This window comes from Apteryx mantelli, chromosome 3 (genome assembly GCF_036417845.1).
Source record: "Apteryx mantelli isolate bAptMan1 chromosome 3, bAptMan1.hap1, whole genome shotgun sequence".
In the NCBI taxonomy this organism is placed as follows: Eukaryota; Metazoa; Chordata; class Aves; order Apterygiformes; family Apterygidae; genus Apteryx; species Apteryx mantelli.
In genome coordinates, this window is record NC_089980.1 from 77,609,115 (window position 1) to 77,630,298 (window position 21,184).

Consider the following 21,184-nt stretch of genomic DNA (forward strand, 5'->3'; position numbering starts at 1 on the left):
CCAAGTGATTTCAGAATTGTTTTTTCCACTTATGTATTAATTTATTGTCCAAAAAGCACATGAGAATGTGTCTGTGTGTATGTGTGTAATCCTAGTATAATTTTTCCTTCTTCTGATACTGCTGAATATTAATAAAAGCTGATTGCAGTATGCATCTACTATTAATCATCTCTGTCCCATAAAATATGTTGAGCTTGGAGAGACACCAGCCCTGACTTTTTGTACCTGTTTTGCATGGGGAAACTACAGTGCTGTGAGTACTGCTGCTACTGTTAGTATATATGAGAATCAGGTGAGAGTACCTAAAGGTTTTTTCAGCACAGCATCACAACTGGCAGTAGTTGCTGGGGTTGGTGCAGTTATATCATGGCTTTTACTAGCCTGCAAGCTACATAAAAGACACCAAGGTGATGTGGCAGGCATAACCAGGTCAACAAGGTTAGGAGTTATAGGCTAATCTGCGCAAGAAGAAACTGAGGCTATAACTATGGTTATATGGGCCCCAAAGATGCTGTCTCCAAGATATATAGCAGTCTTTCAAATGGTGTAAACCAAGCTATAACAAATGCTCCTTTTCCCGTTGGTGTTGCAGTGGATTTTTTCCAGCCTAAAGCTTTTGGCTACCATGGGTGGGTTTTTTTTTTTTTTTACACCCTTATCTGAAGAGGTAAGACAGCAAAACTTCTCAATGAGGACCTTGCTAAAGCTATGTGAAACTCTTTATAATCTAGTCTACTGTAGAGAGCTTTGGGAGTGAAAACTTGTGTGTGTTGACTGGACTGAAGTATGGCAGTATTTCTCTCCAAAACTTTTGTAGAATCAAAGGCTAGTTCAGCTTTGAAGGGACTGTGGAGGTTGTCTGGTCCAACCACATATCTTTGTGTGGGAACTTCCCCCAACCAATAGGGCATTTGCCATAGTTGTTGACATCTACAGAGTGTATGTCTAAAGTTAGTAACTGTCTTAATTTTCTTCATAGTTATTGGAGAGAAATAGATCTGGACATCTGGTCTAATTTAGATGTCTTCTGGTTCTACCATCCTTCAGTAGTGCTTATGTCTCCTCAGTGAATGTAAAGGGAGTCCAGATGATTAATTCAGATATAGGTATCTGTGTATCTATACAGCATAAGCGTCTGCATTTTTCATCTATAAAGATAGTGTTATAATAAAAATTACCTTTTTAAAAGGCTGCCCATCATTTCCAAATTGCTCTCTGCAATTCAGATTAAACATAAATTGCCGTGATAGCATATGCATAACAGGACTTCTGTTTAGCTGTCTTTGGCATTGCTCATTTGAAATTTCTTTAGCGTGTCTAGGCTACTATTGACTGGGAAGCTGGCCGGAACTCCCAGAGCCACTCCACCCTTTAGGTGGCTCTTGATTGACTTACAGGTCACTTTACCCCTGCTTTTCCTTGTTCTTCTTCAGAATTAGGGTTTGGCTGGCTCTCAGGAGGAGAGAGGCACTTGGATAGTTAGTGGTGATTTCCTGTCTCTTCACACCAGCCAGGGTGTGACACTTGTAAATACTGATGATGGCTGGTCTTGGGGCTGGAGCTGTGGGTACTGAGAGGCTATTTCTGCTTTGTTTCCAGTCATTGTGTTGATTAACTCCTTTTCCATTTGTTACCATCCCCTGTGGGGGGGACAGTCTTATACTAATGTCTTGTATAATATTTTATTATGTAAGCTGTTAAACTCACTATCACTGGTAAATTAGCAGAACCCCTAGGAAACACCTTGTAAAAAAAAAAAAGAAAAAAGAAAAAAGAAACAGTTGTTTTGCAATGACATCAAGTCCCCAGTGGCTTCCTCTGTTCTGCCTTCTGTTTTCACCTAGTGACCACCTTTTAGCACTTTGTAAAGTCCACTGATTATAACATTTCACATTTGACATCTGTTTTTAACCCCATATTTTCTGATTGCAGCCTTTGTGATATTTTTACATACAAACCAAGAGAGCAAGCCCCAAAACACCAGTCCCTTGAATCCATATAGCAGTAACTTTCCTGTATGTTACATTTTTGCTTATAGTTTTTTCTGTCTTGTTTGCATTCCCATACAAGAAGGATGTGATCACTGATTGTGTAATTTTTCTTTTACAGAAAAAATATGAAATCATTTTTTAGAAGATATAAGACATTACAGTGGACAAGTTCTTATGCTTTGCCAGACTTTCCTTATGATGTCAAGTGTATATTAGCAGAAAAAAAATGCCCTGATCACAGTATGAGAATAAGGATTATTGATTTTTTGCAAGCAGACATGACAAAATACTTAGAAGGATCTCTGTAAGTAAACAGTGTTAGATTTATTTGCGGGGGGTATTCTGATTGGCTGCAGAATTTTTCAAATGACTATAAAACAATTCTCTCTAACATGCTTACTTAAATAGAAGAGGCTAAAAGCCTGAAACCTGTTAAGTCAATAGGAAGACATGCAAACCTTGAAGCTGTTCCCTTTGCTATTTGGAGGGGAATCAGTTATCTTAGAAATATTTCTCAGAGAGATTTTGTCAGTTTAGTGTATATCAATATAGACTCCAAACAATGGCAGATATTGTCTAGAATATCAACTACTTTTTTACATCTCCGTCTTGTTTGTACAGGTATCCAAACAGTCAACAGTATAACATCGTTGTCAGTGCTTTGCTGCAGGCATACCCGTTCCTTGATGAAGATGGAAATGGCTTTGTAAGTATTATAAATAGTACCTTATCTTGAAAGTTCCTGAAATTTTTTTTTTCCACATAATTGATCGCAAGAAGGTAACTTAGTTCAGAGGAAATCAGTATTAGTTTTTATATTCAGGCTTTATTCAGAGCTGTAAGCTTCACTCTGAACAGTTTGCCAAATCACATTCTTATTTCATTATATTAATTGAGGATTAATCCCCCTCCTCAGAGTCACTGTGAGATCATGCAAGCCCATACAAAATACTTTTGAAAATGTTCCTGGTTGTTCATTGGGTACAGTTTCTCTCTGGCTTGATTTCCACCCCCACACTCCTCCCCTGGATAAAGTTGAGTAAATGTGATTGTTAGAGAGAAAGAAGAAGAAAGGAAGAAAGAAAAGTCTGTAGAAAACTGTGTGAGGAAGGAATGAGTACTAACATATGACTGATGTTCCTGCAGTGCATTATGATCACTTGTGTGTTAGATTTGCTATGTAGCTACATCATGTAGTAATACTGCTGTTTTAGGTATGTCAGGAATCTAGGACCTAATAAAAATGCTATTGGAAAGGTCTGGTTGGGATCTCGGTGGGGACATATCAGAAAGCAGTGGAAGGAGTTGACTCTTATATTTGAACTAAATTTTTCCGTCCTGTGACCTAGAATACATATGTGTGGTCTCAGAGGATAGTGTTTACCTTTTGACTTCACATCACTGCTTTGTCATGTGAAGCTTTTTAGCATCTTGTAAAAGCTTGTGAGAGAGGGGAGTGTTAGCTTTAAACATATATAAGTATACATCTTGTGTACAGTTACTACAGAAAGCAAAATGATTTTGAGAATAAAAAAAAATGAGGATTAAGTGGTGGATATTCCAGTTCTCCTTTGAGTCCAGGCATTGTAGCGAATGAAAAAAGCAAACACATCTCAGAAAAGGGGAAAGAAAACAAGGATCAGAGAGCTACTGTCCGTGCTTATTTTCCTTCGGAATTCCTTTCTGAATATCCCAGTGGGAGTCCCATGCCTGGGTCTTGGGTAATGTTTTGGCGTTATTTGGCTTCATTTGTGAAGACTAGCTGGAGTGCAGTTCTGGGTGTTTCCGAAGACCTTTTTACAGCCTTTCAGTTTTAAAAACTGTTTTTAAACAGAAGTTCTTAAGAGCTTTTCAATAGGTTTTCATTGCAGCAAAAACATAGACTTATTGGAACTTCTTATAAAACCATTCTTTGGGAAATAGTTCATCGCTTTCCAAACTGGTCCAGGAAGTGGTACTGGCAAAAATTATCTGAGAAGTCATATGATGGGGCAGAGACTTCAGAATTGTTTCCTTTGTCTTCTGATATTTCATTCACACTTACTGGAAGGGATATCTGGAAGAAACCACCATAAGTAAGCAAGGAAGCTGGAATTAGCAGTTTGTCATATTGCTAGTCTGATATGTTCATGAGCTAGTCTCTCTCCATTACCTGGATTGAGGTAGGAACAATTATACTAAAGGTGCATGTCTGTATACTTCCCTTTGAAAGAGGGGGGAGGATTCATTATTATTTTTATTGGACCTTGTGTTAGACATTCCTTTCTTCCTTGACAATCATGAAGGCTGGAATACATTTTTATTTTTCAGATATGAAATACTTGTATGTCACAACAGCTGAGGCTTACATCAAAACCAATAACACATGCCTATCTACTTAGCATGAGACTTGCTGTAAGACTGAATTGGCAATCCTGGATTCATAATACCTTTAAGAAAGAAAGAAACAAACAAAAAATGCAATAGCCAACCACCCTTCTTTCATCTTTTCTCAGAAGAACTGTCTTCAGCAGCCCAAAAAAGTGAAATTTTTGCAGGCACTTCTTTTAAAATTGCCTAGGACTAACATAGGAATATAAGAATTGCTGCTTGCTGTTCCTAGTAACAGTATTGAATCACAGATCTTGTAAGACATGTAAAATAATACTTATTACGAGTTCTGAATGCCTTAGACTTGTTTATCTATAATCCTTGAATAGTTACTGATTACTACAATTTCTGAAAAGTACATTGGAAGAATCTAAGAAAAACATAGTCAATAAAATAATTCAGAGGTGAAACAGAAAGTTGATTATTTGAGGAATGATAGCTAAAATTAGAAGAGGAAAACTGCAAAATGAGAGTGATATTTTAAGGGACAGTGCTAGTTATATTAGCATTTGAACCCTTGGGCTATAGAGAGCGTATGCTGTCTGTTTATACCACACTGCTGGTTACATCCATCTTGTTGAGCTTCAGATATCTGCACCTGAGTTGCTTTTCTGAACTTCTAGTATACTTAATGGAAGATATAAACTTCTAGAAATGCAATTTGTGTAATCTGGTTTAGGTGTCTACCTTAGGAAGAGAGGAATAGAACTCTGAAAGTTCTTGTTTCTTTTTGTGGACTACAAACAGAGCCTGGGGTGACCAGCTGTGCACAGTAGATGTCTGTATTTGATAAGATGAACCCCTCCTTTTGGCATGTTAGAAGGCCGGATAAAGGAATGCACTAAACATGGCAATTCAGTGGGGCGGGCCTCAGGGAAAAATGGACAACAGGACTGGTAGATTAACGAAGTTGTTTCTGTCCATTTAGAGTACTGACAAACACGTTTTCAAGAATTCTGACTTAATTTCTTGGCAAAGGTACAGGAGAAAAATAAAGTTGTGCATTTCAGAAAACTGTACAAAAACAAAAGGACTCAACATAGTTTGAAGTAATTACAGCCTTGTGTTCTCTCTGGCATGCTGGAGTCCTTGGGTATTTTTCCCTTCCGCTGCACAAAATGCTTTATTGTATTGTTACTTAGATTAATTTATTGCTCTTGTAAAACTCTGCTATGTTGCGGCTCCTAAATTCAGTTAAACTCTGCATCCACTCTTAAAATGAAAGCAAGTGCTTAGCCTTTGAGGTGGAAGAGGTAATTCTGGAAACCAGACTCTGTAAGTGCAGCCATAATGTCTGCTGGAATCTGCAGAAGGCTGAAGCAGTACTTCTTAATGCAACACACTGAGAAGGTTTGTCCATGGGTTTTTTGTTTCTTTGTTTTTTAACTCACAAGCCTCATAGTTTGGAGCCTCTCACCAGGAGTGAACTTTTGCACTTTTGTTGCAATATTTTCATGGAAATGAAATATCATGGAAATCTGGAAAGGAGAAAAGATCTGCTCAGAAACTTAGAGAAAAAAAAAAAAAAAACCACAACGTCAGTGCCCCTAAATTCATACCAGTGAAACTGTGTTTTTGTGCCAGGAACACATTCCATTGCAAAACTTTTTGAACATTCCAGTTTTTTCAAAATAATAGGCACTTTAGAACTCCAAACTCTTTTAAGTAAATGAACAATATATATATTGTGTAGAAGCTTAGTCTCATGTTACCAGTCTCATACTGTTGCAAGGAGATGTGATTAAAAGTCTGGTGTTTCAAGATTTATTGGTAGATTAGCCGTAATTCTATTTTCTTTGTTAAAAGATTTCCGGTTTAATTTTGCAGTAGGGAAAAATAGGGTTCTGTGCTATCGCCCCTTTAAAAAGGATATCTAATGCAATACAGTCTGGATGATAATAATGATCCTAAACAAATAGGTTTAAAATAAGGTTACTAATAAGATACTTATGTACTATAAAATTTAAAATGAGGTTATTTACTAGGTCATTCTAGTAGCAGGAATTATGAAGGAATTATTTGAAAACCTAAATAATAAAAAAATCAGTTTATACTAAATGCAAAACTTTGCCTCAATCAAAAGCACTCGGAATGAAATGAATCTCCCCACCCCCTTCCAAGATTAGCTTTTGGAAAGAAGTGCTTTAAAGTTATTACTTAACGAATTTTTCCCATAGTATTTCCTTCTACTTGAAAAACAATGTTATGCTAAGTAACATGCCCAGCATTTAAAAAAAAAATAAATCTGTTTAGTCATGGAATAGATCATTAGATTTTCTGGTCTATAATGTAACCAGTAAAATAGCTATAAGTAGTTACAGAAAAACAGATTTTTTATAAAGAGCAAAGGTCATAAAGGGAGGCTTAGATATTGAAAAAAAAAATTCATATGCTTGAAACATACTGAACTTTTGATAAGGAATATTTACATTTGTCTCAGGTGGCCTTTATATTTTCATTCATTGTAATTCATTGCTAGGTAAAGTATTTTTCAGTCATTATATAGCCATATATATATATATAGCCATTTTATATATATAGTGGCTATAGAAAGAAGTCAGTACAGTGGAAAATCAGTATGGTGCAAAACCAGTAAAAAACCAAAAACAAACAAACAAAAAAAAACACCCAAAAAAGGTAGCATTGATAATCTAGTAAGGAAATTAAAATAAATATAACTGAAGTCACAGTAACAGCTGATACATGTAAGTCTGGAACTGAGAGTTCTAATTTTATTGGTGGTTGCCTGGAACAAATTTTTGTCTTTGTCTAATCAGAAAATAAATCTTCATGTATATTTGAAATCTTCATATATATAAAATTATGTTATAGCTTATTTTCTCTCTCTCTCTCTCTCTCTCTCTCTCTATGTATATCTATACACACACACACACACACACACACACACACACACATGTTCTCTTTGTCTATATGTAGAGAGAGAGTAAGAGCAAAAGAAAGCTATGAAAAAGCCTTAAAACATATTTCTTTTCATTTGAATAATTTGTGGAGATGACAATGTGAGGATACAAGTGGACTTAAAATCTGTGGCATTCCTAGTGGGTAAAATACGCATTTCCGAAGGTGGTTCTGCTACAATAATAGATCGAGAAAGTGCTAATGTTGTTTTTAAAGTTGCTGTGGTTCAGAAATTAAAATTTTGGAAGATTTAATCTGAAAGAAGAGTAGACTTTTTGTCTTTTTTCCTAAGTGGATAATTGTTAAATGATCTTTTACTTTCAAAGCTGATCTCTGTTTGGAGGCACTGCCACACTTGAAGTGAGACTCAAAGGAAAGGTACAGGTAGAAGGCAAAGTGCGACTCCTTCCTCATGGTTGCAGCAGTCACAATAGAATTGACATGACAGTGTGTTTCTTGACCATTTGCAAGATACTATTTTATTTGTATTACCCACTTTACAAGGGTTACAACTATTTGAAAACAGTCACTGACCTTATTTCATTTCATTTCATCCAACATGTAGAAAATTGTAGAATTTCAAGAAGCAGTTTTATAAGGAAGGTAAAGAGAGGGGTCTGGCAAGTTCTTGCTCCTGTATAAGCCATTCCATAGAGTTCAGTGTTACTGCACAGTGTTAATGCCATGAAACCCGGAATCACGTTGTTGACATTCTTGATTATGTGTTGCATACAAAATGATTATTCTCTAGTAAGTTACTGGTTTTAATCTGCCTGTAATCCTTTCCCTCCCTGTGTCAGATACACATGGACTAATCCTTGTCCTCCACTTTATAAGCATTTTAAATCTTTCTATTTTTTTAGTATTCATAGACAATAAAGTTATCAGCTCAAAAATAGCAATAAAATCTTAGCAAGCATCCTTTTAGAAGATGCATTACCTGCTAGGGAAACCAGATAATGTATGTACTAGTAGTCTCACTCTTGCAATAAGTATGTGAGAAGGGACTTGGATAAGCTGATGAGAATCCTATTACAGAAATAAATTTAGTTAAAACTCTTAATTTGTATGAGGATGGGAGGATGAAACAGCTAAATAGTTTTGAACTTTGAGAGAGATTTATAGCTCTGTATAGGTGTCAGCATATTCTTTCATGTGGAAGAACAAACTAAAATGTCTCCTAGGCAAACAAAGATAAGGTTTTCAAAAGAATAAAAACAGTACAAAGCCCGACCAAAAGAATATTAAATTGTCAGCTGTAAATGGGATGATCATGTCTTACAATATTTTAACATTTGCTGAACATTTCAGAGAAGCGTTAAGCTAAGGTTTTTTGTTTAACTGCTTTAAAGAATAAAGATGTTCCAAATATTATTTTTTCTAGGCATATAATGCTGGGGTATTTGCATCAAAATGTAAATACTTAGGGTCAGAATTTTAAAGGTATTTAGGAACCCAGTGATTCAAGCAGATATCAGGTGGGATTTTCAAAATATGTTGTCACTTGACTGCTTTTGAAAATACTACTAGGCATGTCTGGCCCTAACACTCACGTCAGGGCTGTAAATACCATTGCTAGAAGACTGAGTGAGCAGTTGTTCTTTTATTTCTAATCTTTAAGTTCAGATTGGTGAGTCTGTGACTTTCATTCTGGCAGAATCCTAAGTCAGAAGTTTATGTACTAGAAATACAGGTGGGCTTGTTTTCTTTGCAGTTCTCAGATGTTCAAATATCATTGCTGGTGAGAGGATAGTTCTGTAAAAGACCATAGGTAGGTGGCAGAAGGTGCCACACTGGGAAGGGCACATCTGCCTTGGCTGGCCCAAGTCTGCCCAAGAAAAGCTGAGGCGAAAGCTGCAGGAACTATATTCTCATATACCTTCAGCTGTGACTCTTCACCATTAATGTAGCTCTTACTCCTAGGACCAAGGACCAGTTTTACTAAGTTGACTAGTACCCTTGGAAGGTGGGAGCAGTGGTAGTTTCAGCAGGGGAATGGCAAGGCCACACTGTGTTAACCGTTTTCTTTGGAGCAAACCTCCCATCCCTATCCCATGGGTGAGGAAGGCTGGCATGGCAGACTGAAAGATACAAAGAAAGACTGATCGCTACAAAGAAAGATACTGTACTGATTGATGTAAAAGAGGGTTTAGTAAAAATAGATGGAAGTTAACACTTGAAATAATACAACTGTGACTAATAAAGGATGCCATTTCAGTACAAAATTTAGAGTAATTATTCTGTTTATATTGTGGTTTAGGTTAGTATGTTAGTAAGTATAGGCTCAGCTTGGATGGGAGTCAATTTTAGAAAATGAGGTAACAGCTATTTGAATAACTCTTGCTAGTTCCTGTCATTTACAGTCACTTTTCTGTTTAATGTATTTTTTCCCCCTGTGTTGAAAAACCCTCAATAACTGAAATAATTGGTTGCTTTTAAGGATCTGACAAAACATTTTCAATATTCACAATTAAATGGTTTTGCCTGCAAAACCGTTTAACAGCATTTGCTTAGTAACTGCTTCCTAGTGTGACTGTAGTTACCTCTGTTGGGTCCCTCCATGGGATACACAGCTGGGACCTGCTGGTGAAAGCCATTCTGTCTGTAAGGTTGTACAAGAGGATCACTACCCATCCACTCAGCTGTCAGAAGTAGCACCCTGATTTTTTCAGTTTCCAGGTGGAAAAGATACAAGTGTAACAGAAGCAGTGGGATCATATAAACTCCAGCTCTTGGCTACCACATGGTGATGAGTGGTCCATTCAATAGGGACTGCATCCACTTGTACTGTAGAACTGCCTTTAAGTTACAGTTTACGCTCCTTGAGGAGTCTCACAAATACTAGAACCTACTTAACTGATTCTCTTAATTCAGCAGCTTTAAGTTCAGTTTAATAATACGCTTGATCTAGTGTAACTGCAGGCTCCCAATGAAAGGGAGAGTCCCCTTGCGTCTTTCCCACTTCTTTGTATTAGATCTAATAACTGTAAAACTGCACAACCAGTCAGATCCTGTCACTGATGGAGGGGAATAATAATCCACTAAAAAGCATTAATTTTCTGTGGCATCAGTGAGCTGGTCTGATTCACCGTGTAGTTGCATGACCTGATGTCATGAAGGGAGTATCCAAAACTAAGGGCAGAGAAAACAAAAGTAAACAGCAGTTTCACTGACAGCCCTAGTTAGACTGGATACTTCTAACCTTTACATTCAATTACCTTAGTCCTTACTTAACCATGCGGGTGCCACTAGTCCCTCTCTTTAATTGCCACAGAATGATACAACCATGGGTGCCTATGTTTCCATCTGACCTGAAGCTACCAGTGAGCCATCCAACAGGTTGTTTCCCACCAAGTGGAAAAACACTTCTTTTTAAAGTTAGAGTTAGATAAAAGGAAGTGACCTGCCTTAGGAATGGGGCAAATTTTGGAAGGTACTGGTAATGACAGGATTCTTTTTCCATGCAGTTGCTATGGAAACGAGCCCTTAAAGATCGCTTCAAATACGTGCGGAGACCCATTGAAGATGATGAACAAGTTCTGAGGAACAAATGCAAATTTGGCCACAGGCGAGGACAGACCAGGAAATCTTTATCTGCTGAAAACAAACATGTTGACATCCAACTACAGATAGAGGTAAGATTTCTGGTGCTTGTTTGAATTCCATGTCTTCCAGCTTCGCTGTTGGCAGTAAGTTACTACCCAGTAAAAGGGAGCATGAAGTGATCTAATCCCATTTAAGCTTAAGGGTTTGTCCTATTAGAAGGAAAGAGGCCAGGCCCTAGACCTTTTCCATTCTGGAGAATCAAATGTCAACAGTGGAGCTAAACATGATAATGTGATGCCTTACACATTTATTGTCATTTGTGCTTGTTGCCAGTCGGACGTAAAATTCTGTTTTTTTTTTTAAATGCAGTATACTTATTTTACTTTAGGTTATACACCTCCAATTAGAATGAAAAATAGAGAACTACATCTAAGGGATGAAATCTCTGAACAAATAACAACCCAAAGTCATATTTGAGCTGGTAAAAAATAGCCATATTCTACTGTCACATTGCTTTTTTTTGTATATAAAAGCAGTTTGTGTTGATGTATGTTATACAGCGAGGACATTCATACATTCTCCAGCATCCCTGTGTATTTTCCTTTAGTTAGAGAACTCAGAAGAGCTGTTACTGTCCGGTGAGTGTTTTGAAACATACTAATTAATTTATACATTTTCATAAATGCATTGAGGTTTCAATTATGCTTTACCAACTCTCCTTCTACTTGTTTCAGTGCTGCAATTAAAATATGGTGCAATTTAAGCAATTTTAAGAATGTGATATTTAATCACGTATTCAATGTCAGTTTACATATTTCTGTCCTTCTGTTTACAAAATATGTGGCTGTTTTTAGGGGAGCAAAAGTCCTTTTCTGCTTAATGCATTTCTGTCTAAGTCATACTCTTGTGTTTGCAGGTAGCAAAGTAGTTTTCTATCAAAAAAGCATACAGTTTTTTAAAAGCTTCAGCAAATTCTGTTTATCCCCTTGTTATTAATGTATGTAGGAATAAACACTTCCCTCTTTTTGCCTGCTTTAATTGAAAGGTTTATGAAATGCATGAAGAAATGTTTAATTTGGGTGCAAAACAATAACATGCAGTAAAGGAGAAACCATAGGCTGCTCTTTCCATGCATGCATTGAGTCACCCATCATTTATTTGCTAATGCTTGGAAAGCATTGTGTGTCGGCACTGTAAATTAGGAATCACCATTCTTTTTACTACATTGCCAAGGCCGTTACCAGCCATCTCTTGCTTGTTTAAGAAACTGAAAAAGGAAGTACATTCCATCTCTAAAGTCCTAAGCATTTCCTGCTGGCCTTAATGTTATAAGTGAATAACTCAAGCTAGAAGGAGGTGAGGGAATGCTGCGTTCTCTCTTGAATAAACTTTACTTCTCTTCTCTCATTTTTCCTGTATACTGAACAGCAGGGAGATATAAATGCAAGAATTAACACTTGTGGAGCCTGTTAAGGAAGGCTTAGGAATGATTCCCACAAAACTGAGGGAACTTTGTCTCACTTAGCTTTAAATGTGTTACTACATTGAAACTGGATGAGTTGCTCTGAGATCCTAAGTTTTGTCACTAAAAACTGCAAATGTGCACAGTTGAACAAGTTGTTTGTTTAGCATGGGGTTTGTTTAGTGTGGGGTTTTCTGTTTTGTATTTTTAGGAACAAACAGAAAGGCACTTTTCTGCTCGTCCTTGGCACTGACTACCTTGTGATAAATTTAGACTGCTAAACAAAGAGTCTTAACCTCAGAAAATAAATATTTGGTCTAGAAGCCAAAACCAGAGGCAAAATCAAATGACACTCAAATTATCATTAGCCAGATCCCTTTGCCTTCATCCCTTTGCAAAGGCTGGAAGAACAGATCAGTCTTGTGTGGGCTGGAAGCCAGCCCATTAAGGTTATTTAAGGTAAAAGAGTGGGAAATGATCTCCAAGTTGAGACCCTCAAAGAATCAGTCAAGGACTCCTAGCTCCTTTGCATCTCTGCATGTAGTGAGAGAGATTCTCCCTTAGACAGGCAGACATAGAACATTTAGGGCATTACAGGTCAAAGCCAACTGGCAAGCAGTGCAGACAAAAGAGCACATCTGTTCCAAATAGATGACCTACTTACCAGCTACATAACTGATTTCTGTATTGAGGTCTAGTTTCTGAACAGTTGTAACTCATGTAACATGCTTTGTGTTAGTGTAATCTTGATTTGTTAATGTTATGAGACTTATTATAAGGGTTTTTGGGTTTTTTTGTTTTTTTTACTGATAGGAAATGCCTCACTAGTATAGCTGGCATTTGTTTTTACATAATAATAATGCAAATACTGCTAACAAAATTCTTGACCATCATGTAAAAAAACAGTTGCTTGCTAACTGTGATGTTTTGGGATGTTCCCAGGACCACAGATGATATCTGCCCCTTAGCCATTTCAGGCCCTCTTACCTGCCAGCAGGCATGTCTCCTCCAAATGTAGCACAAGTGCTACCTGGCCCTCCCCCACAGGACTTCCAGAGAACTACTACCAGACACAGCATCCAGCTTTCTCTTCCTGTAAAACATTTGTTGATGTGTTGCTCGTTACAGAGCACTACATTCAAGCAAGATTAATGAGACTCATTTCAAAGTGGCTAGCATTGCAAGAAAGTTCTTGAGCAAGTGCAATGCCCAGGGCCATTGGCACATAGACCCATGCTGAAGGTGCTGTCACTGGAGTCCTGAAGAAGGAATAGCTTGGAATGATGCTCTTTACAAATATTTATCAAGTTGAGACAGGATTGGAAAGAAGCCTGGACTGTGCCTGGCACAGACATTAATGTGAGCCTCCATGGCTCAGGGATATTCAAAACTTGATTAGGAAAGCCTCCTTAATTAACAAATTGTCTGGTTGGGGAAGGAAGATCCTCCTCAGTCATTTCCCACAGTCAGGCAATTACCCTGGATCTGCGGTAATACAGAAGAGAGCACTTTGTAATGATGATAATCTTGATCTGCTGCAAATGGGGGAGGTATTTTCTATGAGAGGGGGTGATTACACTATGAAAATAAACAAGAAATGCAAACCAGTCTCCCCACTGCAGCCATGGCCTGATTACTGCCCAGGCTGCCACCCAGTGATTAATTTCCTTGTTCCTTTTTTAGCGTCAAAAAGGCAGGATAAAACCCTTCCTCTGCCCTAAGGAATTGTCGGACTTACAGTCCCTCAGACTACTAGAGAAACCATCTCCTGCCAGTTGTCATAGGAGAAACCCTAGACTAGGAGGATCATGAGGGAGGAAGACAGAAGGAATGTGATGATCGGATACTCTTCATATGCATGTTTGGCCAGAGGATTATCAACAGGCAGTGATGGAGAGGGAAGTAAGTGAGAACTGATGACTGGCCTCCATAAGATGAGGGTATGTGGTTCAAATACTAGTTTAGTTTCTACAGAAGTGGTGACCAAAGAGCAGGGTCCCTTTAAAAACTTCAAAGTGAATGAAGAAGAAGAAATGAAGATTACTCACAGTTGTATTTTGTTTGTTTGTTTTTCCCTGTTGGAAGCTCAGAATACTGGATGAAGTGGGCAGATGCATCTGTAACATGATGGGTGATGTAACTAGGCTAACAGTGTTGTCCATGGAAAGTGTAATTTCATGATCAATTCAGTTAGCTAAAGATAGACTTTAAGATGCCCTAAAATATCCTGTGTGGCCTTGACCTGCCAATCCAGAAGAGTATGAGTCTTCTTCCATAGGTTCTGTGTCACCTCTGCTACTTCCAGAGATGTTTGGGATACCCTTATGACATCTCAAATGTCACTAAATATCTGTACCTATGTAACTGTATCAAGCTCCTTCTATCCATCCTGGCTGCTGTATGAAAAAAATCGTCAGCAGAGGGACTATGTAAGGATGTCTTAAGGTATGTGAATTTGAAGTGGGTGTAGCAGGCTAGGAAAGCCATAGTAGTTCATGATCTTAAACAGAAACATAGCAGGTGAGTACAGTCCCTCTTCTAATGCCTCCAATTTCTTATATCCCATGACAGCCAGTTTGTGAGGTCATCAGGGCTTCTCTGAAGCTGTCATCCGACAGGTAAATTTGGAGTTAGGTGTGAAAAGGAGGAATAGGCTCTGACAAGATATTGCTTAAGATAGCAGTAGATATTTGCAAGTAATCGGTCATATTGGCACATGCAGCAGAGCTGGGAATAACATCATGAAAACTTACAAAAGGGGTGCCAGCAGGCCATCTTCTTTCTGTGTCTGTGGGATATAGATAAGAAATATTCTGATGAGTACTTGGGTTGAGAGAAGCTGGAGAATTCTCCAGAAACTTAAACTCATAAAGTTGGACATCTGCTGATGTTATTCCTGTACAGGGAAGATAACCCAGGATGTTGAAAGAGGTGAAGGTGCAAATCCTCTGCCAAGAGGAACAGATGAGAACTGGAGAAGACCTTTGGCCCAATAGCTGTCTAGGTGGGAGCTGAGACATGTGGCACCATGTGTGCTTCTTTTGGTGCTAACATGCAGTGCAAGAGTGGTGAAGCTGATGTGACCACTCTTGCCTAATGCTGAGGTTTCGCTTTGACTGATGAGAATCTAGGATAAAACCTGCCTCAGAGAGAATGAGTGGGCCTTCTGGCTTAAACAATCAAATGGAGTAGGGTTCTAGAAAGATAGCATGATGGACTTCCTGAGTTTGGCCAAAATACACATTAAGATCACCTTGGGTGACTGAAGGCAGAGGCAGAATCAACAATGAGGCCTGAAACACTTAGTTGCACAAAGTACCTGATCCAGAACAGATGCTTTCTCTTGCCTTTACCCTTCTTCAAACAGTCTGTGTAACCTAGTGCTATGGTTAGACTAAAATCAAGCTGGGAGTCTGCTTGAACTTCTGGAGGTGGTCTTAGGGCTGAGTGTGAGGAGGCAAATGGTGATGGAAAAATTGCTGCTTTTTGGTGGTTCGAAGATGTCTGCCCTGTGGGCAGACCACGCTCACTGTGATCTGGAAATTGTGTCTTTTCTGACGAAGGAATTGGGACTGAATGATATCCAGCGTGAGAGCTGGAGCTTCTTTTACCTCACTAGAGCTTTAGGTTTGAAGCCCTTGCAAATTAGATGCTTCCTAGGAATATGCTTTTCTTAAAAGTAGTAAAGACAACTAACATGATATTACTTAATGTACAGGAGTTAGAAACTTGTAGCAAACTTTCAGAAAAGGCAGAAGAAAATGGAGTTGGGAGGTGACAGGTAGGGAAAAAGAAAAAAATGTGCATCAACAAGGGAAAAAGGAAACCAAATGTCCGTAAAAATCTCAAAGGATGAACTTAGGCATGAGATACAGAAATTCTGTTGGCTCAGCTATGTGGTTGAGGGGTGCTATTAACAGGTACAGCATTAGCACCCATCTGTACTGTGCATGCTGTGCACAGAGGAAACAGGAGCAATATCCCCCTTTCCTCTAATGCTGTGAAGGTTAAAAGTCTCCAAATAGGGTGCTTGGGTATATGCACAGCTAGAATATGGATCTCCAAGGATGGAAACTCCACAGTGTTTCTGGGCAATCTGTTCCAGTGTTTGACCACCCTCACAGTGAAAAAGTTTTTTCTTATGTTCAGATGGAATTTCCTGTGGATCATTTTATGCCCATTGCCTCTTATCCTGTCACTGGGCACCACTGAAAAGAGTCTGGCCTCATCTTCTTTTTACCCTCCGCTCAGATATTTATACACATTGATAAGATCCCCCTGAGCCTTCTCCAGGCTGAACAGTCCCAGCTCTCTTCAGTCTCTCCCTGTACATCAGATCCTTCAGGCCCTTAATCATCATCATGGTCTTTCACTGGACTTGCTCCAGCAGATCCATATCTCCTGTATTGGGCAGCCGAGAATTGGAACCAGCACTCCAGAAGTGGCCTCACCAGTGCTGAGTAGAGGGAAAGGATCACCTCCCTCAACCTGCTGGCAATGCTCTGCCTAATGCAGCCCAGTATACTGTTGGCCTCCTTGGCCACAAGAGCACAGTGCTGTCCCGTATTAAATTTGTTGTCCACCAGGACCCCCAGGTCTTCTCTGCAGAACTGATTTCCAGCTGGTTGGCCCACAGCCTGTGTTAGTGCATGGGGTTATTCCTCCCTAGGTGCAAGACTTTGTGCCTTTGCTGAACTTCATGAGGTTTCTCTCTGTCCATTTCTCCAGCCTGTCAAGGCCACTCTGAATGGCAGTGCAACCATCTGATCTATCAGCCTGTCCTCCCAGTTTTGTATTATCTGCAAACTTGCTGAGGGTGCACTCAGTCCCGTCATCCAGGTCATTAATTAAACTTTTTATAATATTAGTTAGTATTAATTAGGCCCCAGTATCGACCCTTGGGGGGATATCATAGTGACTGGCCTTCAGCTGGACTTTGTGCCACTGATCTCAACCCTCTAAGCCTGGCAGTTCGGCCAGTTTTCAGTCCACTGCACTGTCCACTTATCTAGCTCATACTTCATTAGCTTGTCTATGAGGATGTTATGGGAGACGTCAAAAGCCTTATTGTAGTTGAGATAGCCAGCATCCACTGCTGTCCCCTTATCCACCAATCCTGTTATCTCATCATAGAAGACTACCAGGTTGGTTAAGCATGATTTCACCTTGTAAATCCATGCTGACTACTCCCAGTTACCTTCTTGTTCTTCATGTGACTGGAAATGGTATCCAGGATTATCCAGGTATCAGGTCTTGAAATGGTATCCAGGATTATCCAGGTATCCAGTTGTTCTGTCACCTTCCCAGGGATTGAGGTGAGGCTGACTGGCCTCTAGTTGAAGACAGGGGTGACATTTGCTTTCTTCCAGTCCTCAGGAACCTTCCCCAGTCACCATGACCTTTCAAAGATAGTTGAGAGTGGCCTCACAATGCCAGTGGCCAGCTCTCTCAGCACCCTATCCAGTCCCATGGACTTGGGTTTTTCTAGTTTGTTTAAATGTTCCCTAACCTGATTCTCCTCCACCAAGGGTAAGTTGTCTTTGCTCCTGACCTTCCCTGTAGTCTCAGGAGCCTGGGATTTCTGAAGGCTGGTCTTACCAGGAAAGACTAAGGCAAAGAAAGGATTGTTTGCCTCTGCCTTTTGTGTCCTTTGTCACCAGGGCCCCTGCCCCATTCAGCAGTGGGCCCACATTTTCCCTACTCTTCTTTTGCTGCTTATGTACTTGTAGAAGCCCTTCTTGGTGCCCTTCACGTCCTTCGCCAGATGGCCTTTGGCTTTCCTAACCCCATCCCTACATGCTTTGCTAGTGTCTCTGTATTCCTCCTGGGTGCCCTGTCTCTGCTTCCAGCTCTCGTACACTTCTTTTTTATGTTTTAGTTTTGTCAGGAGTTCCTTGTTCATCCATGCAGGCCTCCTGCCACCTTTCTTTGGTTCATTTCCTGCTCGTTTGGATGGACCACTGCTTGGAGGAGATAATCCTTGAACATCAGCCAGCTCTCTTGGATTCAGGGCTGTATCCTATGGGATTCTTCCAAGCAGATCTATGAACAGGCCAAAGTTTGCTCTCCTGAAGACCAGAATTGTGATCGTGCCTTTTGTCTCACTCTCACCTTGCAGGATCCTAACTAAACTCCACCATCTCACGTGCAGCCAAGCCTGCTCCCGACCTTCACACTCCTAACCAGGCCTCCCTTGTTTCTAAGCATGAGGTTCAGCAGAGCACCTCTCCTTGTCAGCTCCTCAGTCACCTGTATTAAGAAGTTGTCATCGGTGCACTCCAGAAACCTCCCGGATATTTGTGCCCTGCTATGTTGCCCTTCCAGCAGATATCGAGGAAGTTAAAGTCCCCCATGAGGACCAGGGCCTGCAAACCTGCAGCTTCTTCCAGTTGTCTGAAGAAGCTTCTCATCTACTGCTTCTTCCTGATCAGGTGGTCTGTAGGAGACATCCACTATAATGTCACCCACGGTGGTCTGCCCTCTAATCCTGAGCCATAGGCTCTCAGCTGGTATATCATCATCCCTAGGCAGAGCTCCTCTTTGTGTTACTGCTGTCTTGTCATGATAAGGGCAACTCCCCTGCCCCTTATCTTCCTGTCCTGTCCTTCCTGAAGAGTCTGTAGCCATCCATTGCAGCACTCCAGCTGTGGAATGCTACTTACTATATGTAGTAAGTGTTGTGGTGGTGTTTAGCTAGTATTTTAAAATGCTTTTTGAATCAAACCAAAAGCTTTAAAGACAAATCCCTGCTGTTCATGTTAAGCTTCACCTTCTTATGTATGTCAAATTCAGTATTTTCATTGTCCTGTGTGTTAATATTAAGGGTGAAATATGGCTTGTCCTTTAATAGAGGAAAACAGACCCGTTTTGCGTATGCTGTTAGTTTCGCAGTTTGCAGATCAGGAAGCAGTTGGGGTCAGAAATAAATTGACTCATGTGGTTTTGAAAGTTTGCAATTAGCATTGACATGTAAGTCTAGCTCTGAAAGTATCTGCCTGGCTCAAAAGAGTAATTATTTGTGATTAAAGCAGGCAAGAGCCTGCTTTAATTAAATGTCTCATCTGAGTACATGTCAGTGTGGATCCTGCTGTATGTTACATGCTCATATTGCATGAGAACAGTCTGCCTGAGCTGTGTGTTTCATGTGTCTTTGTGTTTAGTGTTTGGATGTGACAGATGGTGCAATTGTGATACCTTCTCCTCAGTTCTCCTCAACCCCCTATGGCAAGAAGGTGGGTCCTGAGGTGTGTTCAGCTTACTGCTTGTCTTTCAGGTTCAAGCTTGTTCCAATTTAGTCTGATTTTTAGAACAAATCTTCAGTTCCTAATGATCACAAAATCTAGTTTGAGCATTCCTCCCCCTCTAATTTCCCCCAGTATCCAGAAGAGAAATACTTCATATTAAACATCATTATGGTGAACTTGAAAGCCACTGTATAAAAAGTGCTGTCCCTTACAATAGTGTTATTAAGACCTATTCTTATGATGCCTTGTATCTGGACATATTCCAAACAAAAGAGCAAGGCCACTGAAATCAGGATGGAAGATTCAGATTACACTCACTTAACTACCTATGAAAGTTGCTTCCCATCCTGAAGAGGTTAGGAAACCCAATTAGTGGAGAAGATTATCCCAAGCAAGGGTCCTACCACACTCCTGGTTTGAATATACAAGCATCATATTCTTTGTTGAAGCAGCAAGAAAACGACACAAAAACCGCTACTGTTAGGCTTGTCTGCAGAAATATCTTGAGCATTGATGTCTAACACAGGTAGACTCAGCAATCAAAAAGTGTCAAGCAGCAGCAATGCTTTAAGCAATAACATGGCTAGGAGTATGTAGTGACATCTAGCATGGAAAATTTGAAATGTTTTTCCAAAGAAGTATTCTTAGCTACCGCTGCTGGGAGCTGACAAGACACCGAGAGCAGCAATAATGAATGGTAATGCAGCAGCTCTACCAACACTGCTACTCATCAGCAACCCTGTCCCAACACCAATGCGTGGTATAAAAGAGGAGCTGGAGAAGTGACAGTGCTGGCACAACTGAACCTGCTCATGGTGGCACTGCTGTTGCTGGAGATGTTTATCACTACCATCTAATGGTTTTTACCCTTTCCGACATCAAGTAAGAGAAGGAGATTTATGAGGATCCTCAAAGGGATATTTCCAAAGCATCCCAGGCGAGGGACCTGAATGCTTGCTTGGCAGTGAACAAACCAGCAGCATGCAGGGCAGTGTCCTCATATCTCTCGCTTTAATTGTACTGGTCCTATTTGAATTCACTTCTCTCAAACTGAGGAGTAAGTAGGTCATGTTGGCATTCTTTGAAAAAGACTTGATTGTCATTAGCAATAGCTAAGCTACATTTACCAGTCAGGAACTGGTATAAACCCTTGTAAGGAGCAAGTGGCACCTGCTGTCCTCATTAGAGGAACTTTCATCACTCTATGATTAAGTGGTCATGTCACTTTGGTGTTGATGTTAGTGGATTTTAGGATTTGTGATGCTGGCTTTGAACAGAATCTGAAGACCTGGACCTTGGTGATACACATCATGCATAAGAATTGCTCTCTCCTCCCCCTAAAGAAATGTAGCAGCTTCACTTCATTGGCTGTGGCACTGATTAATAAGGTGCTACAGAGTACTAGCTGGATCTTTTTATGAGAATCTGGCACTATAATCTCTAGCTGTATCTTAGGACAGAATCCACAAAAAGGACAGTAAGGAATTGCATCTTTATATTTAAAAGCCTGTCTCCCACCAAATGGCCATCTCCTTGTGCAGGAGATGGAGACATGAGGGATTTGGAGTGTAGTTGTTTTATGTATATATGTTTTCTTGCTTTAATGTGAACAGAGATAACAATGTACTTGAGCATGGTTCCAAGTAGAGCTG

At 39.7% G+C, this 21,184-nt stretch overlaps 1 protein-coding gene across 6 annotated transcripts in view; it reads left to right on the top strand.

Annotated features, from left to right (window-relative positions):
* The window catches only part of SAMD3 (sterile alpha motif domain containing 3), a 51,457-nt gene that overhangs the window by 19,008 nt on the left and 11,265 nt on the right, over positions 1 to 21,184 (top strand). For all 6 annotated transcript variants that reach the window (XM_067293737.1, XM_067293738.1, XM_013959052.2 and 3 more), the window contains 3 exons: positions 2,110 to 2,295; positions 2,613 to 2,697; positions 10,748 to 10,915. In XM_067293737.1, coding sequence (XP_067149838.1) covers positions 2,110 to 2,295; positions 2,613 to 2,697; positions 10,748 to 10,915 — 439 coding nt within the window. The remainder of the gene's footprint in view (positions 1 to 2,109; positions 2,296 to 2,612; positions 2,698 to 10,747; positions 10,916 to 21,184) is intronic.